Source organism: Rhododendron vialii, chromosome 2a, assembly GCF_030253575.1.
Source record: "Rhododendron vialii isolate Sample 1 chromosome 2a, ASM3025357v1".
In the NCBI taxonomy this organism is placed as follows: Eukaryota; Viridiplantae; Streptophyta; class Magnoliopsida; order Ericales; family Ericaceae; genus Rhododendron; species Rhododendron vialii.
Window position 1 is genome coordinate 39580618 of NC_080558.1, and position 14737 is coordinate 39595354.

Here is a 14737-nt window from a genome sequence, read left to right on the forward strand (position 1 = left end):
CACTCGGGTGTGTTGGCTTGCTTAAGACCTTTTAGTTTTACTGCAGCTTCTAGGGCAAATGTGACGCATAGCTTTGTTCTTCTCAAAATTGCATTATCGTCTGTCATAACTTCTAATTCCTCTCGGAGAAAACAGCTTAATGACCTGCAAATTTAATGAATGTAACTTGCCCAACGTCGTACTACTCTCTAAACTTGCCTGGTTCCGTTCCAGAAACCTTCTTAAAAATTAAGTAGCTTATTTCATATTTTCAAACTCAAAAATAATGTAAATAAAAAATAATTTTTCAATTTTTTTTGCATCGTATAAAAGATCTCGATCTTTTAAACAAAATCTATATTACATATTTTTAGATTTCAATAAGCCCATAATTTTTGAGTTTGAAATTGTTTTCTTAAAAAATAAGGACTGTTTTTTGAGTTCTGGAACGGGGCCGAATCCCATACAATATCCGCCGGTACGTACCGGGTTTGGGTTTGTCCCGATTCCAATACAGGTTTCCACGGTTTTAAATCCCGTACAATATTGGCCGGTAAGTACCGGGTTTGGGTTTGTCCCGGTTCCGATACAGATTATTGGAAAGTATCAGCCTATATGGGTACAAGGAAGAGTAATCCCTATAAGAAGTTCAAGTTCAAATTCACAAGGTAATCCATCTCTTGGGTGAAACAGCGAAAATAACACAGAAAGTTTCCTGCTATAACTACTCTCTCACGGTCTCGCCCAACTTCAAATCCCACAATTATGCTTGCCACCACTTTCTCATTCCCCGCTCCTTTGGACAAGTTAAATTTAGCTTCTCACTTAATTATAACTTTATCTTTTTTCATCATATTTGCCTTTTCCGCCATAAATGCATCGACAAATTCAGGATCCGAACACAACCTTAAATACACACCGACACAAATTGGCGGAAAATTGCAAGGATAATGATGATGACTTCCGCCTTGTTTTCCCTCGTTCGTCATAATCTGTTTGTGTTTGAAATCAGCAGCTTGGTGGTTGTCTTCGACTCTTCTTGCACTACATTTGCAGGCGACCATCGAGTCAATAGCTCATCTTATTTGTTTCTTCTGTTCTATTTCTTCTAAAATCATGAGAGAATTTAGTCTTTAGTCTTCTTCACCCTCATCCTTGGCTTTAAAAACATCTGTGGTTGAGCAGCCCCCAGAAATGAATCCGAAGAGGTGCAGAATCTGGTAGAAGCCTGCAAAGTGACTTTATGGTAACAACCATAAGAAAAAGAAATAAAGAGATAAAAGCACAAAATTATGGATCTATAATACTATTTTGCATGAACTCAGGAGTGATGATACATCTAGGGGGTCTTGTCGACGCGAATACTTTCGGTGAAGAGTCCGTGTAACATAAGATCCAGCACTAGGTTCAACAGAAGGTGATCATTTGAATTGCATAAGTAGGAGCTAAAGATGTAAATAAGAGTTCAAGCAAAATTCCATGCATCATAAAATTTTCATTCGAACTTTGATATGGCAACCACCGGTCATATGCATTGGCCAATGGATCATTTGGCACATCTGCAAATATAGTATCATCATCATAACAACCATCACCAGTTGAACTCTAAAGAGTTGGAAACTACAGAGTTCAAGTCGTAATAATGGTACTCTGGGAAAATAAATCTACCTTTAAAATCCATAGATGCCGCATGCTTCCACCAACTTTATACGTACAAAAAAAAAAAAAAAAAACCCTATCTTGAGGACCAACCGACTACTGAGCCCCTACTCTCAACAGATGATTCTTAGAGTTGTTCAATCAAACTCAAGAAAGGTCATAGTTAAACATGGTAGTTACATACTTTCTGTTATGTGCTTTTGCAGGCATTTATCATGGAAGTCAGAATAATTTTCATTAACACGCACGAAAGCATGATTTTTGAACACCAAATCATGATTTTTGTACTTTCTGTTATATTGCTTCCATTTCTGATTCTCTCTTAAATCATGATTTTTTTTAAAAAAATTTTGAACACCAGATCTTTAGGTTAATAAAGACACATTTCACGTTAGGATCTTTCCGTTGAATTGACTCATTTCATAAAGTCAATTCAACGGTGTTCTACTTCCAACCCGGCGAAAACCATTTTACCTACTTGGAGCTTAGCATCTGCTTTTGTTTAGACTGAAAGTTTTCAAAGACATCCCATATTACTAAAATGGGACCACATACGAAAACCAATTTACATTTGCTGCTTAGGACCCAAAAAATGCACCTGGATTAACTTAACCTAGGCAACTATTGTGAAGCAAAAACGACACTAGGTTTTGGGGGTGAGTGTTACATAAGACCACACAATATGCTATTAGAGCTGGAGTACCCTTATATAGATAGTGGGTGTTCTTGGCTTGCACGTAGCAGCAGGTGCTACCATGTGAGCACACTACAGAGGAGGGAGAGTGAACATCGCCTAGGTGTTGAACTACTAATGCAACACATAAGCGTATAGGCACCCTCAGCTAAAAAGTTAGCTTGTGGAATATTAAGATGCCTCAAGATTCAAATAGCCTTTAAGGAGGTTTGTCATTCATTGCCACTTAGCCAAATACCACCTACAAGTAGGGACAGATTTAGGTGGGGGCATGCGTGGGCACGTGCCCCCCACTCCCCCGCGTACCCCCACTAGAAATTAAATATTTTTGTTATATTTTTGTATATATTAGCATAATTATGAAAGTGTGCTAATATAAACACACACACTTGCATATATATTTAAAATACACAGAATTAGTTTTATGCTTGAATTTCGTCATAGGTGCATTTATACTTGTTGCTTTACGAGCTATTTGTCTATTTGGAGCTTTTCTTTCTTGAATTTTTTTTTTAACCGTATGGACGAAATATATTAAAATGAAGTCATTAACAGAACTAGCTCGATCATTCTAAAACTTGTCGATGTTCATTTAAAACTACCTTGAAAAATTTTGTCTGAGATTTTGTGCTCATTTTTATCTAATTTCACTAAAAGTACGCATTATAAACTTTTGTAGTTAGTAATACATGTCCTAATTTCGTACGATCTTACTGTGGTTGACTAAAAAAATAAATTGTCGTCATTATGATTAACAAGGTGCCCCCACTAGTCTACATTTTTGGATCCGTCCTTGCCTACAAGGCCCAAAGAAACCACGAAGGTCGAGGCTGCACAAACAAGAAGAGGGCCCTTTCTTTGTGGCTCGTGTGATACATTTTGTGCCCCAAAAATATGGCTTCGAGAAGCAGGAATGCTCCACTGATTGGAACCACAAGGAGAGAAAACAAACCCTACAATTCAAACGCGTAAGTATGTGCATTAGTGTCTTACCAAAGGGTTTTATGTGGGGTTTTGTATTCCCCACAAAAAGCTTGCCCTATGCATAAAGGCAGGTTTCTAGCCCTAATAAAGGAAAGTCGTTTTCAACTCGCCAAAGAATGCAGCCTAGGGTTTGACATAAAGTACAATAAGTAAAACTGAAAAAAAGAAAAAGAAAAAGAAAAAAAGCATGAGGTTTTATCTCCAAACGATAGACCCCTGACCAAGCACAGAAATTGCATGAGCGCAACACTGTTCTACGATGTGAAGAGAATTATTCAGCAAATGGAACTGTGGTTGCAAGGTCACAAGTCAAGATCAATCACATCTTTCTTGCTTCTTAAAGGTAGAGGACCGAATAATCTTCCCTAGGAAGTTTGTATCGTTTGGCAAACGCTACATACAGGCCATCCAGGGGAAAAAAATCAGGGTTTGTTTTTCCCACGTAGGAAATATTTGCTTCACTATTCCACAGGAAAGCAGCAAAGAGCAACCCGGGCCGACACCAGCTCTAAGTATTCCAAATGAGGCTTTGTTGAGTCACAAGCAAAGCCTCTTTATCGGGAAGTATCTGCTCCCCATCCCCTATTCCTGGGAATGTAAATCCTCTCTTGCAACCCCTAGCATTATCATTTTCATTTGATTGACAATACAAAGAACACATACTCAATTTCTGCAATATGACCATACAACAGATGAGTATGCCAGAGACTTTGATTCTTACTAGCGATCAAGCATTGCCAGTCCAAAGTCCTGGGAAAATAAGGAATTTTCTGGTAAATCATAATGCCTCCACACTCATCTTAAGAACATAAAATCCTGAAAAGAATCACCAGAGCAGTGATTATCTTGTAGAAAACTTTACACAGTGCAATGTATGAGACATAATAGTAAAAATTTATTAAAGCAAAGTAGTAACCAAGAAGGTAAGCATGAAAGTCGAAAGCTAAATAAGGGGAGGAAGACAGTTAACACTTTACACGAACATACTTGGCAAGGGCAAAAAGTTCTTCAATTGCTTACTCAGATTTTGTTTTCTCTCTCTTGAAGTCTAACATTTTTCCCAATTTATAACTAGTCAAGCACATTCCTGTTCCCCAATAGTCCCGTACCTTAATCGCACACCTGTTTCTCGAAAAGACCTCTAACTTTGCCTGTTCATAACCACCGATGCAAACATACTAGGAGAAAACTTAGAGAAACTCATATTTCCTACTTATGTATTTAAAACACTTCGATGACAGTGCACTTTGAAGGAACATGCTCCATGGAAATCCCATGCTCCCAAAGACAAGACTAGTAATGCAAGAACACTGCAAATTTGGAAGTAGTTCAGGTTATTATCCACATGAATATATATGAACACACACAAACCATACCAAACCAAACCGAGCCTTAAGGCCCCAAACAATTAGGGTAGGCTACATGAATCCGTTCCCAATAAGCTCTATCAAGGGCATCGTGTTCCGAGATATCCAAGGAATCTAAGTCTTTTTCAAATTACTGCCTTAAAATAAATTTTGGTGTCTTACTCCTCTCCTTAGAGCTACCATCCATTGTAACCATATCACTCCTCCTAATTACTGCATCGACTGATCTACTATAGAGTCACATGTCCAAACTACCTTAATCTATTTTCTCCCATCTTATCTTCCATCAGTGCTACTACCCCTACCATCCCTGTTTTCATTTCTAAATATCTTTACATATATGCACGTAGGTAATGTATGTGCATATTCCATACAACCTTAAATGATGACATGAACACAGAGCCATCCTTTCTTCCAAGCATTGGACATGCCAAGGGCACCACCCTTATATAGAAAAGGTCCCAAAAAAAGGAAGAAAAATAATTTATCACAAAAGAGGGAAAAGAAAAGAATTAACCACAAAAAAGGTTGTCCCATCCAAGCACAAAGTACACAGACAACGGTCAATAAACCCCCTCCACATCTCACAACTTCATCGCCCCATTCTCACAAGTTATGTTAACACTTTGTTGCATTGTTTCTCTCTCCCTCACATTCTTGCCGAATTTCCATACAAGTATACAACCCAGGCCTTTATTTTCCCATTTGTTTCACCTTCTTCGAAAAAAGCATCATCCTCAAAATTTGTCAAGGGAAAACAGAAATTTTCTCAACCTCAGACCCATTCTCAATGCTGTTTTCTCCATCTCCTTTGAAAGCAGAACACTAGGTTTTCTCCAAGAGCAATCTAACAAATCCCCACACCTTATTGCATCTTTCCTTTTTGCAGCTACCCAAATTTTCCTTCCTCGATACTACCAATTCACTCCCTTTGATGTAGTCAACTCTCTTGCCCAAGCAAGTTGAGGCCTTGGGTATCGTTGGGTTCTTGATTCAACTGTAGCCCATCAAGCCTAGCGGTGGACATGCTTATTCCTAGAAGAACCAAGACCTGCCTCCTTCACATTCTTCCTAACTATGAAGCATGACAGACCTAACTGGTGGTTGTATCCATGGCAGACATGCCAGGGCCACATTACACCTCAGGAAACATATGGAACATGCCGGGTGGTCCATCCAATTCATCTTACTAATCCTGAACAGAGGACATCGGGCACACACGTCTCAACTTAAACACAGGTGGTGAAACAACATGGGTCAATTTGCAAACGTAAAGCCTGATGTTGGAAAATAAATTACGATATTTAAAAAATGTAAGGTACAGATTACAAAAACATAGATATCAACCTGATAAAACCTTCGTTTATATTATTATATTTAAAAGATGAAATGTAAGAATTGCACAGTATAATATTAGTTTTGGTTGTTTCTAGATACAGTACTTGTGTAAATAAGTAAATGATAACTGAATAAGCATAAAGAATCTATAAATATTTATTTCCATGACACGCACAGTGTTTGAGTCTCCATTTTTTCAAAATTCTTGTCTCCCGAGTCTGTATCCGTGTCCTTGTCGGTGTCCGAGTTTTCATCCCTTGAAACCTAAAAATTCTTCTCCATGGAATTTATTTACACAAAAATACAAGAAATTTAAAATTGTATCCACCAAATTGTTGACAAATCATAATACAACTTCCACACTTTTTGTTTATAAGTTAAAGGCAAAAAATTAATAAGTACCAGAACTTAGAAGGCACAACCTTGTGCACTGAACATACAAGGAAACGAAACAAAAAACAATTGCACTATATCAACAAGAATGTACCACTGCTAAAACATCCACGAAAGAGTTCAAGGTGAAAGGCAAGTCTCCTCTCAGACAAAAAAGCTAAACAAGTCCTTTCAAAACACAAATGGAGATCTTGCCATCAAAGGTCCTGCAATTCCTTTCTTTCCAAACACACCTCTATAATGTATAAAGGAGCTACCTTCTACGCCTTCGTAGTTCCTCTTACCCCATGCCATACATACTCTATGGAAACCAGCAAGAAGTTTCCTCACCAAGCTTAGCATTATCCAAGCCATACTAACAAGTGAAAACAGGATACTCCAAATCTTTGTGGCCACTGGACAAAGATTCTGCGTATTATTTGAATGGTATAACTTTACTTTCCCTAAAATGACAGCCCTGCATGATCCACACTTTGCTGTAATTTGAGAGGCATAAGAGAACATAACAATTGTGCTCCGTAATCAAAGGCGATGAGAGGGATTACACTGGAGACAGATCTGCCTCTCTTTCATTATTTCAACAAAGTTCAGTGCCCCAATCGAATGTATTTCAGAGGATATTAGACTATGTATTCCTCTTAATCAAGGGTGACAAGAGGGGCTACACAAGAGGCAGGCCTAACTTTTACCAATATTTGCACAAATTCCCTACACCACTTGCTTTCATACGGCGGGAGTCATTGGTTCAAATCCAATAGTAGGTAGAACTTATTAGATACCAGAGTTACTGCAATGCTAACATGCCCAAGTCTATAAACTTTTCTAGGTAGAATGGATGGAACAACAATAAAAATTTGAAGAGCATAATTACTGCACTCGTGGAACAAACAATACATGCAGAGTAAGAACATATATCAGCAGAAAGCAATATATTTGAATTTAAAAGATTGACAAAAACCTTCCACGTCAATAATAAGGTGGCTTTTCCAAATGCCTGGTTTATCTTTCTTCCGCAGAAGGTATCTTGACAATCCAAAAAATGGCCAGAATCAGATATTGCTCAACGAGTATAGCCGCTGGAATAAGTGAATCAGCATGAATAGGCTTATTTGGAAGGGAGTGGATTCTGCTATCCCACAGTTTAGGGGAAGAGGTAGGCTTCAACCCCAGCATCATGCAATCATCATTAGGCCTTTGGAAGCAAAGATGCATGCATCCAACTGTAGCCCTGGAAATGCAGGGGGTTCATCAATAACAACCTCTATGGAACATACAAATGAATGCAGTTCACATGGAGGAAACCTAAGCTATTCAATTTTTATCAAACTTTTTGTTCCATCAAAGCCACATAGAAATTATATTGCAGCAACCATTTTTGAGTCCACAAGAATGGAACAAAGGGGCTTACAAATGGGAAACTAAAACAAATCATTTCCATCAGTATTTTGAAAATCTAATAATTTCACTGATATCCAATGTGCAAATTCCATGAAAAGATGCATGTAGCCATCCAAAAGCTTTTGTGTGCTTTCACAGATATATTACCCAAGCAAGCTTCTTCTAGAAAAACAAAAAGTTGATATGGTATATGATTTCCAAGTGTGTGCGCATAAAGGCAAAAACACAAACAGCTGGCTTTGCCGCATACAATCCATATGCACGAGGTAAAGTGTAGACTTCGAACCTTTATATCCTTTCAGATACTAAGTGAACCCAGATTTGGAGATTGAATTCTAGAATGAAATGGTATCAATGAGACATCTGATACCCAACAAAAATAGGTTTATGCATCACTTATATGTAACGCTTGCACTGGTATAATATGGAAGACAAATACTGAATAATTTTATCTTCTCAGTAGAAACCTTGTATTTGGCTCGCCAACTTTAGACTGAAATGGTATTCAATGGTGTAACAGAATGTAACACATTGTCAGGTAAGAAACCAAAATAGTAATAGCAATAGCAATGAGACCGGTTAACACTGCTAATATTATACATAACGTCTGAGTTACAACCAACTGCCTAGACAAAAGAGTACGAGATGACCAAGATGAGAGCTAGAAAATGGAAGACATCATCCTGCTTCTTACAAAGATTATCCACATCAAAGACAAAAAATAGGATCCTAGAATGAAAAGGGAAAAGGAAACCTTCAACTGTCAACTATTATGATTACCATTTCCAGCAGAAATTAAATTCTTCAGCTCCAACAAATGTTCATCGTTGGAAATGCGTAGACTAATCCGGAGATTTGTCAACAGTGCTTCTTGCTCCCAACTTAAGAGGCCAGAAGCATACAAGACTCCTAGAGTGCAGCGATATGCATGCAACTCTAATCTATGGATACTTGCTGCCACTTCCTCTTCTGGAGGATATAGAGAGTTTTCCTGATTTCCCAAGCCATAAGAAGATTCTGCATCACTAGAAAGGGAATCTGAAACTTGACAACGACCTGCAACAAAGTGACTCGGAAACTTATTTGGACCCCCGCTATTAACACTACAACTACAAACAGAACATTCATCACTATCAGAATCCGCCCTCTCCACTTCAATATGTCCGTTTGATTTATTCATAGAGGAAGAATGCATGTACTTTTCACCCATATTTTCTTGTGGGTTGGCAACAGCATCTACTTTTTCTTGTAATGGGGCTGGAACAAATCTCTGAAGCCTCCCTTCTTTCTCAATTGCTCTTAATTTTCTAGCATGTCCGGTACATCCATCAAGAATAGAGGAGTGGTAAGGAGATTCTCTCTTCAGTGCTCTAGTAGGGATCATATGAGATTCCTGTTGTCCAGCATTCTCCCGAACAGCAAAGTGATCATCTCCACCTTTCAGCATTTGGAACCTTGTCTTCTGATAACAACTTGGAGTTGATAGCTTGTTAGATTTCACATCATCACATCTTCCAGAGCCCTGTTGCAACAGCCAACATACAATAAGACACTGCAAAGACATAAGGCATATACAAGCTATGTGAAATGGAGAATGAAAGGGACCAGAGTGCAGTTCATAGAAGTCCAGAAAGCATAAGGCCTCATTTGATTTGTCGGACCAATGGATTCATAACAAGATGCTATATATACTCTTAGGCCCTACTTGTTTGACTGGACTAGAAGTGAACGGTTATAAAATCCCATAGGACGCCTGATCCTATTGTATTAACAGTGAAGGTTTACATACCACAAGGTATAGTAAAACCCACCGTTTGTTGAATGTCACATCCGATGGATATTTAATCTTATCCGGAAAAGTTCCAACCAAATGTGGGATGTTTGATCTCCTTGGATATATAGTCTAATTAGTCTAATCAGATCAGATGCATTAATTTGGAGAAAGACGAGGGGCCTTAGAGGAGATTAACCTCACTGGAGTAACAGTGAGGGGTAACCAATACCACATCCCCCAAGGTGTCATATATCCCGCGTTTAGTGGGAACACTTATTCAACATCAATGGTTTCTATCATATCATCTATTGCAACATTCAAATTCCGAATATGCCATCCTAGGGGATTTGTAATCCAATCGTCTTCCAGCCAATCAAACAAGCCCTAAAAGAGAAATGCTTGAGAGGATAATATTAGTAACAAACATAGCCGATCCTAACGTAAGATTAAAATACACTGCTCTACCAAGGAAAACATAAATCACGAACAAAATCGTATACATGAGCAGAAAAAAGAAAAGTAAAGAGTACCTTTCCAATCACCACCCATTTGTTGTCTTGCCAAGATTGGCGGACCCTGATGCTTGATTTGTGGATTCTGAATTCCTGTGGAATTCCAAGTAGCCTCACCAAATAATGATCCCTATCCAAAACCTTCAAGACTCTAGCAATCTTCCATGACATGCTATCGAAAACCTCCACAACATCACCAACCACAAAACTCTCAAAACCTTCAAAAGGAGGACAAGGCCTGATAGCCTTTCTAGACACCCTCTCTACTACAGCATCACCAATTGAGCCTGGATAACAATCATACTTGACACTGTAAGTATGTCCATTACCAGATATGATTTCACCACAGCGCCATGAGACCGGCACCTCCTTTTTGCTCATAACCTCTACTTTACTCCCCTTCTTGAACTTCATGATGGTTTATATTATGGAAACCATAGTACCTGGAATCTGTCAAAAGGGAAAAACCTAAGAACATTTCAACAAAACTACAGTATGCAAAAATAGAAACAACAGATGCAATAAATGAAACCAATCACCACCGTGTCGCAATACCCAGAGCAGGTCATAATTGATAACAATTCAGACTCTATACAACCAACTAATAATAAAAACCTTATAAAGGAGCAGAATTATCAATTCCATTTCCAACGTAAAAATCTATGCTGAAACGCCTATAACACACCAAAATATAACAGGGTGTGACCAAATATTTAGCAAGGTCCAAACCATTACCAAAAGCAAGGGGACAGATGATCCCAACACCATCTCCACCCTAAGGAAATACCCCAAGGTTAACCCCCCTCCCAAAAAAAATAAAAAAATTCCAACATACTAACCAACTTAACAAAAAGAAACTGATGAACCCAAATCCCAAAACACTCTTATTTTTCCACACAAAAAAAAAAAAAAAAATTAAACCAAGGGCACAGATGATCCCCACACCATCTCCACCTTAAGGAAAACCCCCAAAGTTAACCAAGAAAAGAAAGATTACCAAATCAATATGCTAACCGAAAAAAATAACAAAAAAAAAAACTGATCAATCCAAGTCCAAAAATATTTTATTTTATTTTTAGAAACTTAATTAGACCAGAAAGGTAAACCCTCTAAGCATATAATAAGCCAAAAAATAATAAAAATAAAGGCAACCCACATTAATTGCAATAATTCCATAAAAAAAAAAAATAGAAGAAGATCACTTTGACAAGAAAATTTGTCTCAACTCTTCCGCAAAGACTGGAAACTTTAGAAATTAATACGAAACCCCACTAAATATGAAGAAATTAACCACTGAAAAACCAGTAATTGAAACTCTACAATCAAAATTACTTACCTTCCCCAATTTCTGATAAAAAGTCTAAATCTTGGCCGACGGTGTTCCTTGTTATTGATCTCTCAGCTTTGAATGTGCAATTTGTGTATTCTAGGGTTTGTGTTTGGGAGAAATTAAATTGGGTGGAAATTATCAAATTGGATTATATACGTCAGCGAGGGTATTATCGGAATTTTGCAGTTCGGGCATTGTACCACCTAATTTGTGTTGGAGATAGGTTTGCCGTTGGAAGGGGATATAATGACCACGCGACTACTGGGGCGTGTCAAACACGTACTAAGCCTGCTGGGATTAAAGTCTAAGCTGTCCATTGCCAAAATGGACGGTCGAATCGGCCGTAATACACGTATATCGCATGGTGCACTACGGCACCCCGATCCTGATAAAAAAAAAAAATTATGATCAAGCAGAATACATTCAGTGAAGATGAAAAAAATGCCAAGCAGTTGTCTTTTGGTATTTCTATATGAACTTTTTTAATTCCAGTCTACAATTTTATAATTTTGTGAATTTTTTTTAGTTGAGTCAAATGATTAGTCCAAAAAATTATGACAAAAAATTAAACAAGTAATTGCGTAAAATAAGTAATACATAAGTAAATAGGAGGGTAATAATTTAAGGAGAACTCAACTTAATTTGAAGGAAGATAAGATTGTTGTGTTTATTTCCCTAGGACGAATGCTAATATTGGGACGAATATTAGTATCAACTCTTATTTGACAAGATACGTGTAAAATGGATCTTTATAGACACATGCAGGGAGAAGAAAAAATGGCACTCCTTGTCGTAATTGATTGAACTAAACAAGAAAATGAAATTGACATCACATACAAACACCATGTCTCTCAATGGGCTATCATTCAATGTTTGAGCATATTGGCAACCGATTGCATAGTTTGGGCCTTGGGGGCCGGGGTTGTTGATCGTGCTAATCGTGTCCTGGCGACGAATCGCGTGAGCACTTATCTTCTTCCTGCCCTTTCTCATCTACGGCCCGGCAGCCCTTCTTGGCAAAGAACGATATTCATAGGCGTTGCAATGGATTTAGGATCATAGAGGTGGTGCTAAGCTACAGCATTTGCTTGTGAAACTTTCACGTGCAGCAGTTATCTACAATTTGTAGAATAGACTCATTTTCCCAGTCTAAAAGCTCTGATTCTAGTTTCTTTTAGTGCCTTGTTGTTTTGCACATGTTTAGGTCATATGTTGAGTCTAGAATTGGCACTTAGCATGAGTTGTAACTAACAGGGGTATGGTATGCCGTTTTGATATTGTATTCTTTGGTTTTGTTAATAAAATTTTGATTACCAAAAAAAAAAAAAAAAAGGGGTATGTAGGTCCATTACTGGCGTGCTCTCGTCTTTTATTCAACGTTATAATCAATCTAACATTTTCTCCGAACCGATATATTATGGTAAATTGGAGCAAGATGAAGAGATGAATGTACGTACTTTTGTTGGTTCTTCAAGACAAAATCACTCATAATTAAAATGGAGCGAATTTCCATGTTCTTTAATTTGTTTCTTCGTATAGAGGGAAAGATGGCTTAAACTAGTAGTCCGGTATAATGCAAAGTTGAATACTAGCGGAGTCTATAAGAGAACATTTTGAAATGGAGGAGGCTTACTATACTGCTTTGGGTTTTGTGGGCACGAGTAGAGAGTTCATTTCAATGGTGGAAATGTCCATTTTTAAAATTCATGACCAAGAACATTAACCGCGTAAAAAATCATGAAAATGGATTCTGCCACATGGAATCCAATCCATCAAACCCACTTTTACAAAATAGATAAATTCGATCATTTCAAATAGGTTTAGTAGTTTGGTTCCTTCCGTTGTAGTTTCGGACTTATTGATGGATTTTGGTTGGCCTCTTGCCAACTTTCTTTGGGTCCTGACGGTATATGATTGTCGGAAAAAATGCTCCTTGTTCTGATGTCGTTGTGCCTTGATCAGTCCCGGACTTTAATGTTTGCAAATTGTAATCATCTTCGAAGTTTTTTTAAGAAGGCATCTTTAAAGATTAATAACTATCTCCGATTGAGGAGAGTAGAGGATAATAATCGTTTATATATACTTATTAAATGAAAGAGATCATTTTATTGATGATGATGGATACCTATAGCTACAAACCCGGCCGCACGTTGTTTCACGACTAATTATTTAGCATTTTCGGAGTATCGTCGCAACTATTTACGCATTGTCAAATAATGCAGTGGAGACATTTTCATTCGCTTACGTAGTTAGTAAGAAGAGACAAGAAGTAACCTATATTTTGCGGTGACGCTCTTTTATTTATGGACCACATGTCAATGCCACATGATACTCTAGAAGTGCCCAATAATTGGCACCGCAAAACCAATTACATAGCTTTGATAATCCGTGATCCTATTTGATAAGTCAGATCCTCCCCATTTTAGGGATGGAATCCATATCTTTATTTTGTAATCTTCAAAAATCAGAATTAATTTTCTTTAAATTGATTACTCATAAAATCTATCTAATAAAACATAAAGGTGTGGGAATCACACAACACAAGTTGAAAGAATGACAGAGATTCATTTGATCCAATAGTTGGTAAGGAACTTTGCAAATATAATTAATGTAAGTGCCCTCATTCTTTGTAGTAATTGCACAAATGTCACCCATCTTCCAATTCCAAAACCCTATACGCAAATTGATACTGTAGTTCTTTGTAGTTAGCTTAAAAGTTTAGTTGGGGAGTGCCGTAAGCACCGTTTAATTCTCTTTCGTGCCACTAAGAAGAGGATCACATACTACACACTAATGAATCGATTTAGTGTTTGAGTCACTAAGTGCCTTAGGCACAGACAATTCTAACCGAGGTGCGTAGTGCCGTAGGCACGGGCAAACACTAGTTGTTGTATACGTTGCTAATCAAAACTCAGTTATTTTCCAAGGCATGATTCACGCATTATCCTTTTCTTTTGGCAAGTCTATCAAGAAACATTATAAGAGAGATTTATTTCCAGTCTAGTAAAACAAGCAAGCATAAATGCATAGTTATTCACTTTTACGTATAAAGTAAATTTTTTTAATCAAAATAAAGAAAAAGTTTTTTGGAACCAAAAACATTGTGATACGAAATTTGACTTTTGGAAACAAACAGAGCCTAGCTTCTACCTTTTATCGTTTGTGTGAGAAATCAAGCTTGTCAAGTTGGTTGTCTCATTTTTCTCCTTAGTGGTGACTTGAGTTCAAATCTCACGGGGAGCAGGTTTGGGGCTTAGCCTGAGCCGCTCAGGGCTATGGATAGCTTTTGAACCTCCGTTGACTAACATA

The 14737-nt window shown here is 37.7% G+C and overlaps 1 protein-coding gene across 7 annotated transcripts; it reads right to left on the minus strand.

Moving 5' to 3' along the window:
• Nucleotides 1-617: 617 nt before the first annotated feature.
• On the minus strand, nucleotides 618-11576 carry LOC131316008 (uncharacterized). 7 transcript variants are annotated; one of them, XR_009196967.1, is made up of 7 exons: nucleotides 11435-11576; nucleotides 10117-10548; nucleotides 8593-9334; nucleotides 7373-7642; nucleotides 4337-4626; nucleotides 4038-4132; nucleotides 618-1207 (listed from the first exon to the last, which is right to left on the minus strand). XR_009196967.1 is itself a non-coding variant. In XM_058345271.1 (4 exons), exons 2-4 carry the CDS (start codon nucleotides 10510-10512, stop codon nucleotides 7587-7589), a joined length of 1194 nt encoding a protein of 397 aa, XP_058201254.1. In that variant the 5' UTR covers nucleotides 10513-10548; nucleotides 11435-11576; the 3' UTR covers nucleotides 7268-7586. The 7 variants fall into 7 exon arrangements, 1 of the variants encoding a protein (XP_058201254.1); XR_009196968.1 differs by lacking the exon at nucleotides 4337-4626 and adding an exon at nucleotides 6672-6871; XR_009196966.1 differs by having other exon boundaries at nucleotides 4337-6871.
• Between the last annotated feature and the right edge of the window lie 3161 nt (nucleotides 11577-14737).